The sequence below is a fragment of the Lampetra planeri genome, chromosome 30 (genome assembly GCF_965212315.1).
Source record: "Lampetra planeri chromosome 30, kcLamPlan1.2.h2, whole genome shotgun sequence".
In the NCBI taxonomy this organism is placed as follows: domain Eukaryota; kingdom Metazoa; phylum Chordata; class Hyperoartia; order Petromyzontiformes; family Petromyzontidae; genus Lampetra; species Lampetra planeri.
Window position 1 is genome coordinate 8,942,775 of NC_136136.1, and position 19,379 is coordinate 8,962,153.

At 48.6% G+C, this 19,379-nt stretch overlaps 2 protein-coding genes across 3 annotated transcripts in view; one reads left to right on the top strand and one right to left on the bottom strand.

Moving 5' to 3' along the window:
- LOC144728928 (polypeptide N-acetylgalactosaminyltransferase 16-like) overlaps positions 1–7,204 on the top strand; it is a 41,148-nt gene extending 33,944 nt beyond the window's left edge. Inside the window, exons 15-16 of the mRNA XM_078608681.1 lie at positions 1,236–1,361; positions 2,996–7,204. Of these exons, the coding sequence (XP_078464807.1) occupies positions 1,236–1,361; positions 2,996–3,136 (267 nt within the window). The 3' untranslated portion in view covers positions 3,137–7,204. The remainder of the gene's footprint in view (positions 1–1,235; positions 1,362–2,995) is intronic.
- A 4,666-nt stretch (positions 7,205–11,870) lies between these two features.
- On the bottom strand, positions 11,871–18,879 carry ERH (ERH mRNA splicing and mitosis factor). Of its 2 annotated transcripts, XM_078608682.1 has the most exons (5): positions 18,679–18,828; positions 15,854–15,910; positions 14,588–14,675; positions 13,089–13,209; positions 11,871–12,672 (listed from the first exon to the last, which is right to left on the bottom strand). In XM_078608682.1, exons 1-5 carry the CDS (start codon positions 18,679–18,681, stop codon positions 12,567–12,569), a joined length of 375 nt encoding a protein of 124 aa, XP_078464808.1. In that variant the 5' UTR covers positions 18,682–18,828; the 3' UTR covers positions 11,871–12,566. The 2 variants fall into 2 exon arrangements, with proteins under 2 accessions (XP_078464808.1, XP_078464809.1); XM_078608683.1 differs by lacking the exon at positions 15,854–15,910 and having other exon boundaries at positions 18,679–18,879.
- Between the last annotated feature and the right edge of the window lie 500 nt (positions 18,880–19,379).

Here is a 19,379-nt window from a genome sequence, read left to right on the forward strand (position 1 = left end):
TGTATGTGTGCGTACGTGTTCTTGTGTGCCTGGACGTCGTCGTGTGTGCAGGTTTCGTGCACCGTGCGTGTTGTGCGTGCTTGCGTGCACATGTGCGCACGTGCATATTTGTGTGCCATTGTGCGTGTCTGCATGTGCGTGGTGTGCATGTTGGGTGAGCGGCGATGCAGCAGTGAGCGCACTGCGCTACGAACCTGGCCATCTGAGTTTGATTCCCTGACACAGAACGTAAGTGGCGAGTGATATCAGAACTGGTCCTCGGCCTCCTCTAGTTCCACTCAGCCATAAACGAGTACCCGGTATGGTATTGGAGTGTACTAATTCAGAGACACTAGTAGGAGGCGCTCTCTCTTGTTTATTCCGGCCTTCACAGCCTTAGGGGATAACTACACACCGGGTCGGGACAGCCAACATGCTTCCAGACCCACAGCTTCGAAGAGGCGAAGACCATGACGACGATGGCACAACGAGTTCCACTCCAGATGGCAGCAGCCCCGACTGCAAGTTGGAGCTCGCCTTTTATCCTCCCCAGCGTGGCCAGGCTCCGCCCTCGGCCACGCCCCCTTCTGGATCCCCCAGAAGGCTCCGGGCTTCACCCACGTGCCCCACTGGTAGAACAGGCTGCTACCCCCAATCTCATTGTCTACCAGTCCCCAGCGCTACGCGCTGCAGTGACTCATTCTACGTCACTACAGTATGCAACACTTCAGCACTGAGGAGACAAAGGTGGCTGGGCATGGTGCTGGCCAAACCACCCCCTTGCCCCAACTATACGTGGAATGTTTGTGTTTGTCTGTGTGCTTGTCTGTTTGTTTACAGTGTTATGCACGTGTATGTTTCTGCATGTGTCTTTGCATATTTACACATGCGACTGCGTGCGTGCGTGTGTGTGCGTGTGATGGGGAGTGGTGGTGCAGTGGTTAGCGCAATGCGCGATGAACCCAGCGACCCGAATTCGATTACTGCTAACGGCCAACACCAGTGATAATTTTCTGAACCGGTCCTGGTCCTCCCCTAGATCGACTCAGCCTCAAATGAGTGCCTGGTGCGGTGTGTAAGCATCGCTACTGGGGGGACAAAGGCGGTCGGGCGTGGTGCTGGCCACCCACGCCCTCGTGTACCTTTCCGGCCTTCGTAGGTGCTCGCTAACAGCACTTGCCCCAACAGTCTGTTTAAAGGCTGCACGGGGGATCTTTGTCTTTGTGCTGTCGTCTCCTCCTCCTCCCCCTCCCCAGGAGTGGAGCCTGACCCCGTCGCACCTGGTGCGCCAGCAGCAGCGCTGCTTGGCGCTCGTGTCCCCAGCCCCGGGTGGCCCCGTCTCGCTCACCCTCCTGCCCTGCAACCGTGGCGATGCCAAGCAGGTGGGCCAAGGGGAGGACACGGGACGGACGCACAACACCGAGAGACACGGGGATACGCGGGGACACACGGGGAGACACATAACTGCTTTTTTGCGTTTAGTTTGTTGTCCATCCCCCGCACCACTGATCAGCACGGTTGGCTATGTATGGTGCGAAAGAAGTTCAACATATGTGGGCAAGCACGTGTGGGATGGCACACATGGGGACACATGAGGAGGTATTGGGAGACGCGGGGAGACACGGGGGTCACGAGAGAGCAATGGGACAACCAGGGACATGTGGGAACGCTTCGGCAGGGATATTTGGGAACACGTGGAGGCACAGACGGATACGTGCGAATGCGCATCGGCGTGCGAGGATACATCGGAAGGTACGCAGGGAGACACACGGAGATGCAAAAGGAGGCAGGTAGGGATGCCCAGGAACACAAGGGGACAATGGAAGGATGTGGGAATGTCCAGTAATATCATATACGGAGATATGCGGTGATGTGCCCGGTACGTGCAGACTCACGCACACGGATGCACGGGGACATATGGGGTCGCTTTTTAGTTGTGTATGTGGTGCCCATGTTTGTACATATCTAACGATCCATCACACTTCCCCCCGCAGTTCAATAGAGTCTCATGAATTGAGATCACAATTTGAATGAAGAATTGATCTTCTATTTGGTCTCTATTGTATTTCCCATCTCGTATGTGTTTTTAATGCTATTAGTTTATTCTCTTGGCCTGAAAGATGTACGCCAGGTTTAAGAGGTGCTTACGAACTGGGCGACACCCTACCTTTCGTCAAATGTAATTTGTCCGAGCTCCGACTATTGCTTTGGAATCTATTTAATTTGATATCGACCTCGGTTTGTGCACTGTTTCGATAGATTTTTTTTGGGCTTTTGCTGTAATATTCATTTAGTTGCTTTTCCTCTGAATTATATTTGCTTGATTGTTATCATTTTTAGTCATCTGGGACACTTGCAAATGAGACGCTCTCTGTCTCTTGAGCTCTCACCCTTTGCTAAACAAAATTAACTTAAGACAATACTTGAAACTAAACTAAAACTAAACTATGTTTATTTTACCAGGTAAGGCCCACTGAGCTATATAGTTCTTTTTCAGATGTGACCTGCCCACAAATGATAGCTCAACAAAGTGGCTTATCATGTGGAAATGTATAGCAGCCAAAAATACTCTAAAACGCATGATGTTCATTATAAATTTGGAGGGAAAAACCCGAGGACTCGGAGAAAAATCCACGTGACCACGGGGTGGGAAACACGCAAACTCCAAATATACACGCATCGTCAGGGTCAGGATTGCACCCACGACTTCCTGTAGATCAGGCGAGGTAGTTAACTTCTCACCACCTTGATGATGATGAGAGAGACACGCAAACTCCAAATACACAACAGGCGTCCGGGTCAGGATTGAACCCACGACCTCCTGTATACCAGGCGAGGTAGTTAACTTCTCACCACCTTGATGATGATGAGAGAGACACGCAAACTCCAAATACACAACAGGCGTCCGGGTCAGGATTGAACCCACGACCTCCTGTATACCAGGCGAGGTAGTTAACATCTCGCCACCGTGGCACCCGTTTGGCTGACGAAGGATCCGTTGTTTTGTTGTGCCCAGCGCTGGCATCGCCGGGGACGGCTGATGCGTCACATGGCCTCCCGCCTCTGCCTGGACGCCACGGGGACGGATGTCTCCGTGGCCACGTGCCAGCACGACTCCTCCGCTCAGCAGTGGGAGCTGCAGCCCAGCGAGCGATAAGAGGCGGCCTGGCCTACAGGATGGCCACTGCTCCGGCAGGCTTCCTTCAACACCTCTGGCTCTTCACTCCGACTCCCCCCTGAACTCTGACCGCTCGATACCTCAATCCTTGACCTGTTAATCTCACCTCCCACCTCGTGACTCCATACCCATACAGCTCTCCGTCCTCGGTGTGCGATCTCGAAATGCCTCACTCCTTCACCTGTCAACTCTTCACACTTCATTCCCTGACCTGTCACTTACTTACTCCTCACTCGCTGAACTCGCACCCCCTAACCTCCTGAACCTTTATTCCAGTTAATTTTCCTATGACCTCTGACCTTTATTCTGGAATCCTCCTAAATCCAACCTCCACCTCCCCCCCCCCCCCGAGTTTCTCTCCCACGATTGTTCCTCTCCTACCGTTCACCGATTTCCAACGACAACCCCTAACCCCCCCCCCCCCCACTTTTACCCTGACCCCTCACCTCCGATTCCTCACATTGCATCCCATCCCCGCCCTCCCCGAGACCCAGAACATTTTATAAATCACTTCTTAGTATTATTATTTGTTCGTGATAGCGGTCGAACCGTTTTGTCCGTCGGTGGCTCCCGTCAGGAGACGCGGCCGAGCGCCCGGCGCGTAGTGGCGTCCGGCGTATTTCAGTCGTTTGAGCTTTGGCCGATTTTTAGTGAGACGCCGCTTTTTCCGTTTCCGCGTTTTTACTCGGCCTCCAAACTCGGGACGGGTCTGAGCGAGCGAGAGCGCGGGACGACACTCGTCTCCATGGGGGGGGGGGCCCAAAGCGAATGGTGACGGTGTGTGCGTTCCCGTCGCGGGAGCCAGTTTATTCTCACGACCACCACTGTGTTGATGGCCCACAATCAGCAGGTACTCATATCGTGGGTTGGCGTAACATTGCGGGATTACCGGTACTATCTCCTGTAACCCGATTGCGAAAGCGGGTTATTCTCGAACATCGTGTATAATGACATTGGGTGGTGAGCGTCTCTGTGAAGAGGGTATTGGGACAGAGCGTTTGGTCCGCATTCCTTGGCTGCTAAAACCTGTACTGGAAACATCTCGGGCACAGAATAAATCTGCACCAGCATGGCTGGTGAAATGCGAGTTGATTCTGGTGCTTGAAGTAAAATGCACCTTAGGAGGGTGCCCTGCAAGAGCTGGCAACTTCCAGGGGCTGTTCCTGAACGAGATGATGCGACAGCTGCGCTAAAGTGGGAACCCTGCTCATTCAGGGGCTGTTCCTGAACGAGATGATGCGACAGCTGCGCTAAAGTGGGAACCCTGCTCATTCAGGGGTTGTTCCTGGACGAGATGATGCGACAGCTGCGCTAAAGTGGGAACCCTGCTCATTCAGGGGTTGTTCCTGGACGAGATGATGCGACAGCTGCGCTAAAGTGGGAACCCTGCTCATTCAGGGGCTGTTCCTGAACGAGATGATGCGACAGCTGCGCTAAAGTGGGAACCCTGCTCATTCAGGGGTTGTTCCTGGACGAGATGATGCGACAGCTGCGCTAAAGTGGGAACCCTGCTCATTCAGGGGCTGTTCCTGGACGAGATGATGCGACAGCTGAGCTAAAGTGGTAACCCTGCTCATACAAGTACCGGGCCGATGTTCATCTCAACCGGCGGACCTAAAGCTGCGGTGGACGATCCACATTCATACGGCAGACGGTCAGAACATTCGTCAAACAAACCTACTGGTTCTCCCACAGTGGCGGTTCCCTTGGAGGCGCTGCAGAGATCGTGGCTGGGACGACTTCAAACCAGGATTTGAACGCGTGAGCTTCCCACCGCGAAGTTGGGCACGCCAGCGCCGTTCGGCCGGACTACGCCGTCTGTCTGTGAATGTGAAATGTACGAGGTACCCCTTTGCGTCCGGAGTACAACCACTCTGGTGCGCATCTCTTCTCCAGCCAGTCCTGGTGAAATAACAAGTCGGCTTTGCTCCGTGCCCAGACACCAAGAGCACAACGGGGCTGAAATCGGTGGTTTCAAATTAATAATCTTTATACCGTCAGTACATTATGGTACGACCGTCGGTGGGAAATGCTGCTTTTGCTCGCAAACTATTGATGTTTCCAATGGAAGAATAGACGAGACGCGATTCCTTCCGTGGCGAAGTGGTTTCACGCCAACGCGAACGTGTGGTGGCGCGTTGCGTCCGTTTTCACTTTTGTTTTCCATGACAAAGAAAAAAACTGGAAGAATTAATTTCACGTCTCGCGGCAAAATTTGCTCGCGATTTTCAAACGTTGTGTTGTACATAGATGGTGGCGTGCGTCGAAGTTCGCGTGCGGGTTTTCAAAGACGAGAAGAACGGAAATGTTACTCGCAGGCTCATTTTACGACACTCCAATTTTACCGACCCCAGTGATGGGGAAAAAAAAAAACCCCGCTCCAGTTTTATACCAACAGCACAATTTTATACAGACACCAGTTTCGTGGGATTGCAATAGAATTGCGATGTGATGACGATGTTGATGACGTCGTCGCCGACACTTTAATAATAGCGGGCGCAAGAAAAATGAGGGACATTCCCTCGAATAGGTGGTGGCTTCGTGGCACCGAGGAATCGCAATAACTTTTGGCAAAGCGCTGAGCCAGCTGGTGCAGTTAGTTCTCCTCGGGTTCAAATGTGTCTCATTCCGCCCCCGCGATTAAATTGAGCTCTTAAGTGTAACGAGTTTAACACGCAGGCTTTTCGCGATCAATATTATCCACAAGAGGTTTTTGGGTTAGAACGCGTAAATATAAATGCGTCATTAAACCCGCCACCACCAAACTCTATTGTGGAAGTAATTGGCTGTGTCGGGTGGTGGCGGGTTGAACGACACATTTACTTACGCGCTCGAACCCAAAAACCTCGATTAGGGGAGTGTAACCAGTTGGTAGTCTCGTCAATGCCTGCACAAACACGCCATCGGGAAGAATACGTTTGATTCGTCGATTGGCTCAGCACACTTCTGACGGCTGATATTTATTTGCGAGATGACGATTGACAGGCTCCGAACCGCTCTGTGCAGACCATTAGCGGTTGAGAGGCTTCTAAGCGTCGTTTCCACGGTGTCGCTATTATCCCCGTGTGCGCAATTTGGCCACAATTGTCGTTCACCAATCGCCAAACTTCGGCCATCACCTTGGACATCATTGTTTACATAGCAGAGCCAAGTCACCGTTGACTTCGATTTCTAATACCCACGGCTCATCGAGGGGGGAGTGGCTCTCTCTCTCTCATGCACGTGCTCGTGCTGGAGACGGGACAGACGGACGCAATCCGACTGCTCAGCTCAGTCCGTGAGCATGCCGGCGCTGGTACGACTACGGACAGTCCCAGTTTGCCGTCAGCATTCCCCCCAGACTACTGAGTGATCCGAGTGGAGGGGCTCCCCCACCCATTCTACGCGGCCGTTTGGGAACAAAAAAACTGTCGAGATGAATTTGGTGCAAAATGACTTCAAACGGTATTTTAGAAAATACATTTTTCTTTTAAATGGAATTATGGATGAACCGAGAGGGCAGAGCCTCTCCTGAAGCCGGGGTCAATTGGTCCAATTCACGTGCAAGTGGATGTTCGCCTTTCCTTCCAATCTTTCGCAGAGTTAAGTCTCCAGTTGGAAAGGTGGAGCAAAAATCACCCGAGGTTTTGTTGTTTTTCCCTTTCGTGAAGTTGTGATTTTTGCTCCCATTTTTACTGAACCCACAGGACCGTCTCTACCGCAGTAGAATGGAGGGTTGTCCACCCCGACTGACAAACCCACAGTGAGAGGAGTCGGTCTTTCCTTCACCGACAACATAAGCTGCCCTCGTGTGTCTGCTGCTACGTGAACCGATTGGAACTCCTCGTTAGCAATCCCAAAGGCTTTTTGTTACACAGGTTGTAAAGATTGAAATAGAATCCAAAGTAATCCAGTGGCACACACAGACTTGTGTGCGCGTACAGACACCAACTACGAGGCATTCGCCACGTGGTCGGATGTACAAGGGCTGTGATGATCGTGGGTAATGTTGCGCCGCGGTGTGTGACGAAGATTAAACGACCTCTTGATTGTGGTGTACGTGACGAAGCTTTGGCAAGAATCTGTGTTTTTTTTCGTTTTACGGATGGATGTGCTTGTGGGGGTACCGTCACAGGTCACGTGTTTGTCACAGCCACCGCCGCCATCCAATAAGCCTCCCAATTTCCATTCTCACACTGTTGTAATGGTTGCACATAGTTCCGTGCATTCTTTTAATTGGCATTTTCATTCGTTTTTGTTCAATCGATTTTTTTCAGGTTAATGTTAAGATTGTAAAAATGTTTGCGTTTTTTTTAACCTTCCACCCACCTAAACAAATCCTTAATTCGAGTCTCCTAAAGTAAAAAAGAAAAATACTAAAATCTTTCTACCTCCAAAAAGTATTCACATTCTAGAATTCTGAAAACCTGGACCTGCACAAATCTCGCCTCATATTTAAAAAACAACGGTAGCTGGCGCAGAATTAGCGACCCCACTTGCTTGACCTACCTTCACCGTACAAAATATCTTGGATCGCATCGTCCGTTGCCACGTTGTCAGAGCTGCTCCATTGTGGAATAATCTCCCAGACTCTAGAATCTGTCTCCAGTCTGAGATTAAACACATTCCTGTGGAGGGAGCTGGTAGGAACGTTGGGTTGCTCGGTCAATGGCCAGGGTCAACGGCAGCGTGGTGTATTCCGCAAATATGCCCGACTGTGAGGGCGGGCACAAGTCAGCGTGAGTAGGTTAAACGTTGAGTTTTATAAGGGCACCACGGGGTGACCAGCCCCTCCCCACCCAGCCCCACCTCTCACCCAGCCCTACCCTCCCCACCCAGCCCCTCCCCACCCCACCCAGCCCCTCCCCACCCCACCCAGCCCCTCCCCACCCAGCCCCACCCATCACATTTTTGGATGCACGACAGATGGATGGACACAATAATCCCCTGTGGGCTGGTGTAACCAGGAGGTTCCTACCAGTAATAGTTCATTAAAAGAGTTGCAACGCCACCTACAACCCACACTTCGCCTTCCCCGCTGTTCCACCGCCGTGGTGAGATGTTAACGAACTCGCGTGTCTCTCTCTCCCCGTGGTCGTGTGGATTTTTGTCCGGGTCCTCTGGTTTTTTCCTCCACATTAAGAATCAACGTCACGCATTTAGAGTATTTGGCTGCTATACATTTCCCCACGATAAACCACTTCGTTGAATTATCGTTTGTGGCCAGGTCGCTTCTGAAAAAGAGCTACAGCTCAAAGAGCTAGATAGCTCAATGGGCCTTACCTGGTAAAATAGTTTAGTTTATTCCCCATTGCTATCCCCCCCCGCCTCCCCTCATTACCCTTCCAACTTCCAGGAGCAACTCTTAACGGTTTGCGTGAAAACTCCGGTCATCCTCGCAGTGGCTTTTGGCTAATAATCTAACAAAGGCGGTCACTGCATCGCGCGCTCTCAGAAGCACCTCTGCGACCGTCTGGACTGCTCTTCTTTCCGATATCAGGAAGCCACCAGAGCTCACTTTTAAATCTAAATTGAAAACGCATTTCTTTAGAGCTGATTTTTGTCTTTAGTTTGTTGGCTTTCCCCTCCCCTCACCTCTTGACAAGCACGGCTGGCTACGTACGGTTCAAAATAACGTCTACAGTACATAGTGCGGATGTTCATTACACCGCACCAGGTGCTTGATTAAGGCTTCATAAACCAAACTCAAAGCCAGACCAAGCAAGGCATAGTGAAGGATTAAGGTCAAACAGATTTCTTGATGTAATTTTTTCTAAACTTTAACTAATTATACGGGTAGTTAGATAACCTCACTGAGCTGCCCTTGAAAATGAGCTTCACTCAATGGGCTTTACTTGGGAAATACATTTCTTATTCTGCTATAGCTGGAATTATCAGTGGATAATCTTCATAGGTTTGATGTTGGAGAGAAAAAAAAAATGTACCCGTAAAAACTAAGTTTTTCACTATAAATCCTTTATATGCGTGGCATCGGTTTTATTTTATTATTCATTTCTGTTTTTCTTGAGTAAGAGTTTCATTTTAATCACATTGGTATTTTAAATTAAATATTAAAAAAAAAATTCCTAAAAAGTGGAAAATTTTGTAAAAACATTTTCACGAAAATAAATTGTCACGCACGACGAGTCTGTGTGCAAAATGTCAGCTCGATTGGATCACGGGAAGTGGGTTAAAAAACGACCGAAAGATTTGCACGGTCGTAAGCGCGCAAGCAAGTGAACTTAATATAAAGGATTTAAAAACCATTGTACATTTGACTTAACACCGAGTAGACTATACAAACATGGGATTAGCAGTATTGACTTTGCACAGATAAGAAATTCTTGCAGAGCTCGTCGTGGTCAGGACCAACTTGGCTCAACATCGCCCATCATGAAACAGCTGTTACTCATCTGGCGAGAGCTACCAAAGCCACTTGGTGTTCTTTTCCCTGCCAAATCCACCCAACTTCGAACAATTGTTACTGCTGCCATGCAAAACACAAACTCTGGAACCATATGGGGTGGAGCGCCCTTCAATTAGCACGGTTAGCTACGAACGGTACAAAAGAAGTTCAACATACATCCGGTTCCCACCTTGCAGTGCTCGTTACAATCGAAGAGTGAAGCAGTCCGGGTGACCGAAGATCCAACACTCGCCAATGCACTCCCGCACAACTTAAAATGTCCTCAAAGAATGCATAATGTTCATAAAATCTGCTTTATTATGAAGGGGGTTTCAAACGTTCCATTTTTATTAATTTTTTGCCAGAAACACATTTGTTGTTGGGCTCATTTGGGTGGACAGCCTTCACTGGTGCCCTCAACAATTTGTATTTCACAAAAAGACAGAATTTTAGCAAAGACTTTGACAGTAACCGCAGAAACAATGCGGCCTGGAATTTAAACAAAAGTTTGATGCGTCGCACCGTTCTTCCTGAAACACGTGTGGCTGAGAAAAAACTAAATTAAAACAAACGGGCCACTCTTAAAACGGTAACTAGAGTAGCAATTTAGAAATAAACTTGGGAAAACCATTAACACTAATTGCAGGCTTGCGTGCTCCCACGTGAACCATCGTCTTGCCCCACCCCCCCCCCTCCTGTATTCGACAAGATGGTGGTGCTTACGGTAGGTGTAATTTACAAGCTTGCTGCTCAACCACTGCCTCAACACCACAGGTGGGGTAACAAACATGAGACCCCCCTCCCCAAATAATACACCAGAAAGCAATCCCGTTGTTGCTAACATTATCCACCACAAACCACAGTGACGGATGAACGCGCCTGTCCAAAAACGCAAAGCGATCTTAAGAGCGTGGTGGCTTTACCGCTGTAAATCCCCACCGCCACACCACTCTCACCACCGTGCCGGATCTAACAGGAGGGGGGCCCCGGCTTCAAGAGCAACGTTTGAACGCAATTTGCCGACATTCCATCAAAACGGAGATCGAAAACCAATTTCAATTAATGTGTCAAATGGACATCCTCAAGGTCCATCTCCCCCCCCGCCCTGGACAATGGCCATCGGACCTATGGGTTGAGCGAGAAGAATACACGAGATGCAAGTGGGTGGGGTGTAACGCGACTCCGTGTTAAACCCAAGTTGTGTGCACTCCAATTGGATGCCAGTGACACACCGTGAACAGAATCGCCACACTGCAATGTCAGACTTAGATCGGTGAAAGCCAATCCCGTGTGTAAAAAAAAAAGCCTCACTGGAATCTGACCGGATGTTAAAATCAAGTCCAGTTGCAAGTTGATAGTAAGCACGGCCTTATGGGATCTGTATATTAAAGACAAACCTGAGGATTTCGACTCCGGGACAGGTGCCGCGTGAACTTTGTGTAAAAACCGCAGATGCTTTGCAAGGCCAAACTGCCACGCATTTTTTTTATTAACACTTTGTTTGATTGAAAGTGACAGCTCAATGGAAATGGCTTCGGTGCCAGATACACGCTGCACGCAACTCCTGCCAATGCCTAGAACCTTTCTAAATAGGAACCCACAAAAAAGTCACCACCCCTACTGGGTAAGTGTTAAAGCATCCCCCTAAAGGGCCCAGTTGGCCCCCCCCATCCCATATGTACAGAGCTACACTACGCCCCATTAGTCAAAAGGGTATCTACGCAACTGCGTGTCAAGAGTTTTTGCGCACATCCGATTTTGTGTGCGTGCGTATGTCCGTGTTACTTACGTGTGTTTTTAAGTGGGGTAAAAACTCATTCACGGCACTTGCACCGTGATGCAAACCCATGCCGGACGCCCAGTGGAGGGGTTAGCAAGTCTTTTAGGAAAAAAAACATCGCGATAAAATGGGCGCGCAAGTTGAACGCCTGCGCGCGGAAACCAATTGGAAACAAGCTCTTCTCCCTGTGCCACATGACGTAACGACCGAGACGCGTGGAATATAATTGGTACCAACAAGCCAGACCCAATCTCAAACATGCTGAGTCACCACCAGTCGGTGGAACCGCAAGTTAAAATGCCGAGCCCAGTTAAATCAGATTGCATGTTAAACCTGCATCTATGGAATCTGACTGCATATTGTAACAGCCTTTGCCGAACAGAATTATTTTTTAACACATTCAAGTGCTCAAAATGTCATGTTAATTGTTGTGCATTTTTTAAAAGCCAATTTGCGTAATCGTGTTAATATTGTACATCTGCAACAAGCACACCCACTCGCATACACAGCAAAGTAATCACCCATTTAGCCATGTAGGCTGTTGGAAGTCATGTTAGCGAGCGTTTATTAAGGTGGGCAGAGTGTCAGAGAGGGGGTGGTGTGACCAGCACCCTATCCAACAAGTTTCCTCCAAAGTCTGAATGTTCACACGCTACAGTAGGTAGGAGCTTAAGGCTGAGTTGATCTAGGGGAGGTGCACGAAAGGATCCGCTACGACTCACCACTGATGTAATCCGTGGTCTGGAATCAAACTTCAATCACTGGGATCATTGCACAAGAAGTAAAACTCCTGCCCCATTTCTCCCCGCACACACACTTGCATGCGCTCAGATTACAAATTATAACTTCATTTGAAACCAGATTTCATCAGCTGTATATTAATAGCACCTCTGAACGTACTTTATAAGTTAAAATTGTAATATAAAGAGTGACATCCATTGCTTTAACACATTTACCTAATAGCTGCATGGGTATCTACACACAACCAGATTCCACACACCTTAGCTTAACATAGAGATTGCATCGAGCCTGACGGTAACAGCTTTACTATCGATCGCTATTCCACACACGCAGCCTTCACTCGAATCTCAGTTGCATGGCGTCACGTTGATGACACGAGATTGCATTTTTTTGTCTGGGTCATGTGCCGTTTGTTTGCATCACAGTGCTGGCCCTGCTACGACCAACTGCCCCCCCCATCTAACCCCCCCCCCCTCCCACTTCCCCCCTTCCCACAAAGCCCTTCACTTGGCGGACGCCTGCTGTGCCTGTCTTCGCAGCAGAATGTAGATCTTCTCCTTGATCCAGTCCTTGTTGTACGGCTGGTAAGTCTGTGTGTCGGCACGGTAGCTGTCCACAGAAAGCACATGCATTCATGCTCGCGCAGATACACAAGACGCAAAGATCTCCCGACAACTTTCTAGACCGTTTGGGCAAGGGCTGTTGGGCGAGTATCGACTCGGATCGTAAGGGCACACGGAGGTGGGTGGCCAGCACCATGCTCAGACACCTTTGTCTCCCCAGTACTCATATTTACACAAAACACCAGGTACTAATTCCAGGCCGAGTTAACCTACGCTCTCCACATGCAACAAGACAAAGATCCCCCATATATCCACAAGAGATTATTGTGGCAAGTGCTGTTAGTGAGCACCTAAAAACAGCCAGAACAGCACACACACACACAATCGCACTCAACCTGTCCACACTCGGAGGGGGAGAGAAGCATGTTCGGGAGGGGGAGTAGGCAGATAATGAAGACTCACACGAGGCAGCTCAGGTCAGCCAGGTCATCTATGAAGTCAAACAGCTGGCTGATGTCGTAGGTGATGGAGGGGCTGTTGGGGTTCATGCGCTTCAGGTGCTCCTCGTAAATCTTGCACACTCCTGCGTGGCACAACCCACAAACCCCAACATGTTACACGCCGACACATGGATGTGGTTCACCTACGTGCCTGTGTTTCACGTGCCACTGTACGACACGATAGGCAAGAGCTGCATCGGTTAGCGCGCCACGGTGGCGAGAAGTCAACTACCTCGCTTGGTATACAAGAAATCGTGGGTTCGATCCAGACCCTGATGCCTGTATACTTGGAGTTTGCATTTTCTCCCCGTGATCGTGTGGACTTTCCTCTGGGTCATTCGGTTTTTCCCAACCACATTTAGAAACATGTGTTTAGAGTATGTGGCTGCTATACATTTCCACGTAATAAGCAACTTCGTTGGGCTATGATTTGTGGCCAGGTAGCTTCTGAAAATGGAGCTACATAGCTCAGTCGGCCTTACCTTGTAAAATAAAATATAGTTTAGTTTTAGTTTCTTAGCTCGTGGCGCTCAATTCCACACAAGTACAAAAGTACTTATTGCACACTTGCAAATGGTGATTCGGTAGGTATTTAATAAATGTCCACCTCTGTCTACCATCACCAATCACCTCTACCTCGTGCTCCTTCACTTAGCACCAAACGCTTGGCCCTAAGCATTCATTCATAGCGATTCGTAGCATCACGATACATGAAATTAACTGTACGCATAACAATTAATTTCGATTTCTGCTAATGTTATTCTACATTTGCCTTCAGGAAAATGGTCAGAATGAGATGGAGCAAGGCAGTCTAGACAATAAAGCACAAATTAAACTGTACAAACGAGAGCAGATACAAAGGATGCAGTACCAATAAGTGACAGTGTAATAATAAGGCAGAACAAAGGGTACCTGCCGGCAGAATAAGATAAGACGGGGGGGGGGGGGGGGCAGTGGAAACAAGGCAAGTATTGTAAATAAGGCATGTATCATTTTGGACTGTATACAAGATGATACAATGCAGATGAAGCAGAATCAATAATGTAAGAGTAAAATCACACGGTACAAAACAGATGGGACAGTATTGACAAGACAGGAGAGAATATACGTTATAAACAAGGCAGACATTACAAAGGAAAACATAAAACACACTGGGGCAATGTTCTCATCTCCATATCTCACGATAATTATGACCCTGAATTGCGTAAATTCGTCAAATCACACGTCAAATCACACGCTCTTCCTTCCGATATTATGAAGCCACTGGAGCCATGCACTTGCAAATAACCTGGATTGAATAACTAATTTCTTCAGAACTGCTTTTTGTATGTAGTTTGTTGTCCTTCCCCCGCACCTCCGATGAGCACGGTTGGCTACGTACGGCGCCAAAGAAGTTCAACACACAAACACAAATCAAAAGCTCGAAACCGTTAAGGGCCTCCGGGGCCCCCCCCGCCGCACCTTCCATGCACTCGTTGACCGACTCATAGTCCGCGTAGGTGCGTCCCTCCGGCCGCTTGGTCGGCTGCACCAGCAGAATTGTGTGAGACTGTGGAGGGTAAGGGGTGGGAGGGGAAAGAAAGCAATTAAAAGGATGCAATACAAAAAACTATTGGCGCTGTTGAGTGGGAAACACTCGTGGTCTCACAATTAAGGACCCTGGGTTCGGTTCCTGACTCGGGCATTTTTCTGAGTGGCGTTTCCTCCAGGTTCTCTAGTTTTCCTCCCATAGGTAGGACAACAAAAAAAATAGACACTTGCAATGTAACCGATGTCAGTCAAAGATCACAATGTCGAAAAATCTCCCTGCAAATTACAGAATCGAAATTGCACTTAGGAACATCGCACCCTACTGCAAAAAAATTGCAGGATCCTCCGGAAAAAGTCTGGAGAAGTGAGGGTTTCCCGAGTAAATAAAGAAATAAGGTTAAATATTACGTGATGCAATAATAGGATCCATGGGAGCACAGCAGTTGGAATTTTTTTTTATAAATGTAAACATTTTTACATGCTTTTATTTAACTCACTCTGTTGTATCCTCAACTCTGTCTGTTGTCATATCCTCAAATCTTGTAACTTAATTTTAACCCACTTCCCAATGTCGTATCGACTGTATACGTATGTCATACTGATGACAATACTATATTATATCATAAAAAAAAATTAAGCAATAATTTTTTATATCTCGGCTTGGGTCTAATTGTTCACGCTCAACTCACGTTGGCTGTAAATCACCACGGCAAACTTCGGGGCCACTTCCTGGAGTTGTGGAGTTCTGCCATTACTCGTACGGTACATTTCATTAAAGCGTATTAAAAAAAAGTATTTTTAAATATTACTTATTAGATTTGCCTCTTGAACCCTGGGCTCCTCCTGGCTACGGTAAAACGTGCCACCATCATAGTGAACTCGCGAGAAGTGGGCTCCGGGCATGCACCGCGGGGGCCGTGATCAGCCTCGTTGCCGCACATCAACTCCGGCGCGGCTGTGATATTTACGAGAATGCGTTCAGCCCCGAGAGTCACGGTAACTTTTAATTTATTTAGACAAATGCATCTAAAATTTTATCGAGCAGCCCATGAGACAAACTTAATGAGTATATACGAAATAGAAGCCGCTTTTTATTCTGAATTTCAATTGCCTGGGAGGCTCAAAGGAGCTCAATATTGCTCCACACATTGACCCAACACCACCTGAGACCTAGGTTCCAATCCGGGTGTCAGTTACCTGTCCAAAAACTGGGGTTTCACGTGCGGTTGATGGTCTCAGCGCAGTCACCGAAGACTGCACAAGAAAACCATCATGTTAAATTTGGTGTGTCACTTGAATCGGCTTTGCTCCCCTCCCCCCGAACCACACGCGTTACATCCCGAAAACAACATCAGAAGAGCCGTGCACAGCATTACTGACAACCTCCGCAGTAGTAAGTAGGATAACCGGCACATGTGTGGTGGTGCGCATTACTTTAGAAGTGTGGTAAACGGAACAGACATTTTTTTGGTTCTTTCGGTAAAGTCACGTAGAATGGAAACAATAAAAATATTAAAATAATTCTCACGACGTTTCGGCCACAACGCAAGCAGCCATCATCAGGTGAAGACCAGGTCTGTCGGGGAGACAGCGTCTGAATGAAACAGCACCATGCTTGGAGCGTATATTTAATCTGGGTTGGAAGGGGGGGAAAGGGCGCCTTGACAAAATAATTTGCATATCAAGAGGAATTTAGCATATTTATGGGAAATGCAGATATGTGATTAGTACTACTTATTGCCCGTGCATTATGGTGCTAGTCCTGCATAATGCTCGGGCATAAGTAGTACTAATCACATACCTACACCTGATGACGGATGCTTGCGTTGTGGCCGAAACGTCGTGAGAATTATTTTATTATGTTTTATTTTATTATTTTTATTGTTTCCATTCTACGTGACTTTACCGAAAGAACCAAGATGAATCCCTGCAGTCACAAAAGCTTTAAATCGAAATGGAACAGACATTATCAAGTGCTCGAAGACTCCGAATCTGCGGAGCTTCGTGGTGCGTATTACGTGGCAGTAGAGCAAGTCGTTTTCTGAATGTCATCTTGCCTCATACATAGGGTCTGTCTGCAACACTCGACGTCAAAACGCCTACGCTGTTATAGACGCGCTTTGGTGGTTGTTTGCTATTGAACAGCAAACAGCACCTGTTCATACATCAACCGTCTCCAATTTCTAATTGCCTTCAAGACAAACTTTCAAATACACGATGAGACACGGCTCACTTTGCTGCAGAAGGGCAACTGCGAAAAATGTTAGTCGATATTACATACTTATATATCTGTATTAGGAAAAACCGCCACTTTTTCAAATGTCTTGCTGTGGATTTCACACCTGATGACGACGATTGCTTGTGTTGCAGTCGAAACGCCGTGAATTTTTATTGTTTAATATTTGTATTATTTCCCTTGTACGTGACTTTACCGAAAGTACCAAGAATAATTTATTTCTCTGTTACACATCTAAATTATATTTATATTGTATGTTATATTTCATATCTACATTATATATCTACGTTATATATCATTGTTATATATCAATATTATACATCTATTCATTGTTATATATCAATATTATACATCTATGTTATATAACTATATTATACATCTAAATGCAGCGTGAATGAAGACGGTACGGAAATTCCACATTCCCATTCGTGGTGGTGAAACGGCACCCTCCGATTATCACGCTTTGGCTTACGTACGGTGCAAAGAAAGTCCAACACACACATTACGTGTGTCAAGACCTTCAAAACAAATAAAAACGCAGTTTTAGACACGGTTAAGGACTTCCCAGCCCAAGTCAAAGTGTCTCCTATGTAGGCCGAAGCCAACGGTGGAAATTCCTCATTCTCACGGCCATGGGATGACCGTCGCTGCGAATTTCAAGCCTGAGGGGGTTGAAATACAACAATACCGAGATATCCAATTTCATTCTTGGCCTCCACAACTCTCCTCCTTATCCACGAGTCCAGGTCTACGCTGCCCCCCGTCTTTAGTAACCTAAGAAAGGCAGCGCCAACGTTTGAACGGTATGGGCGACCTGAGCAAAGTGGTTACACATTTGCCCTCGTTAACCAGTTTTAAAAAAACCCGCAAGTTGATACAACCCTGCAACTGCTCGCTCGAGCAGTCGAAAGAGCTTCCGCGAGACGGGGGGGGGGGGGGGGGCTCTCTCTAAGAGGGTAACTTGGTCTACTCTTCCAAGCTTACCCCAGACGTGTTGGCAGTGCGTGTGAAACCCGCGCGTTTAAATCGTTTGCAGCCGATCGAATGTGACTTGCTGGGTGGATCGAGGCGGGACAGGGTCTCTCTCTTTACTACACGTGGCCACTACTTCACCTGCCGTGTCGCGAGATAGAATCGAACGGGTGAGAATCTCGCGATTTCGCAAGTCCGTTGTGCCAACAACCCTTTCACCAATGTGGCAGCGCCCTTCAGTTCTCGTTTAAAACGGAAACGTATTCCCGTTCTACGCTAGCCGTGTCCATGCCGTGTGGCAAATCGGTCATCGGCTTTTCACGCAAAAAAAAAAATACCAACGCCTCAAATATCAATAAAATATTTTTTTTTTTAAATCGGTGTCACGAGTAGTTGGCGTACTGAGCTACGAACCCATCTGGGTTCGATTCCCGACCGCGGCATCGGCCTCACCTCTCCCCCCCCAGCCCACAACGCTCGTCACGGCGAAGTCCAAACACAACCCCCGCGTGGCACACGGGAAGAGGCCCCCTTGCATCCAGCAGTGGATTGACAAGCGCCCGTTCAATTACAGCCCTCATCGTGTCAGCCACAGACGTCGAAGCGTGCTCCCTTCCCTCCCTCCTCAACACAAAAACAGCGGCCATGTTCACGCGGTCACCACCACCACGACCACCGCCGGGGCCTCGGATGACAAAAACGCCGCCACTTTGTACCCCCCGAACCGCCCTTGATCGGTGAGCGCCGCTTGGAGCCGAGATGCGGCGGCGGGGGGAGGGACTTTGCTGCCCTGGAGGGAGGGAGCGCGGCTCACCATGACGAGGGAGCGAGGCCTTGTGCGGTTGCGAGGAGAGAGGATTTTTTTTTCGTCTCGTTCCCAACTTCTACAAATGGAGGCGACACGGGAAGACGAAGCGCGTTGGGGACCGGAAGCACGAGGGGGGAGGGCGACCCGGAAGTTATTGCTTGTGGGGACCGGAAACAGGGGATAGGGGGTGGGGGGAGAAACCCGGAAGTTATCGCACTTGGGGACCGCACGAGGGGGGGGAGGGGTGACCCGGAAGTTATCGCTTGTGCGAACCGGAAACAGGGGGTGGGGGTCAATGGGGGGGGGGGGGGTGGGGGGAGAAACCCGGAAGTTATCGCACTTGGGAACCGGAAGCACAGGGGGGAGGCGGTAGAGGGGGGGGGGCAACCCGGAAGTTATCGAGCGTAGGGAGCTCAGGGAGGGGGCAACCCGGAAGTTATCCGCTTGGGAACCGGAAGCACGTGGTAGACCAATATCCATAATATAGTTTTTTTGGGTTAAATCGCTTAAATATAAAATGTGTCGTTAAAACCCGCCACCACCCGACAGCCAACTAGTAAGGGTTGTCACGTAAACAGAACATGGCCAATTCGTCACTAGTACAGCACCACCGGTGTGTTGGAGAGCCAAAGCACAACATTTACAATCTGAGTCCGACGTTTCGCCAGTAATTACAACGAGCTTCATCAGGCGACAGCCAGATTTGT

Bases quoted from the DNA above. Each gene is read 5' to 3' on its own strand.
- ERH (XM_078608682.1), bottom strand. The intron at 14,676-15,853 runs GTAACTGACACC...TACCCTCCACAG, and splicing joins AAACCCCAGTTTTTGGACAG to TCTCACACAATTCTGCTGGT. The intron at 12,673-13,088 runs GTGAGTCTTCAT...TTCTGTGGACAG, and splicing joins GCTGACCTGAGCTGCCTCGT to CTACCGTGCCGACACACAGA.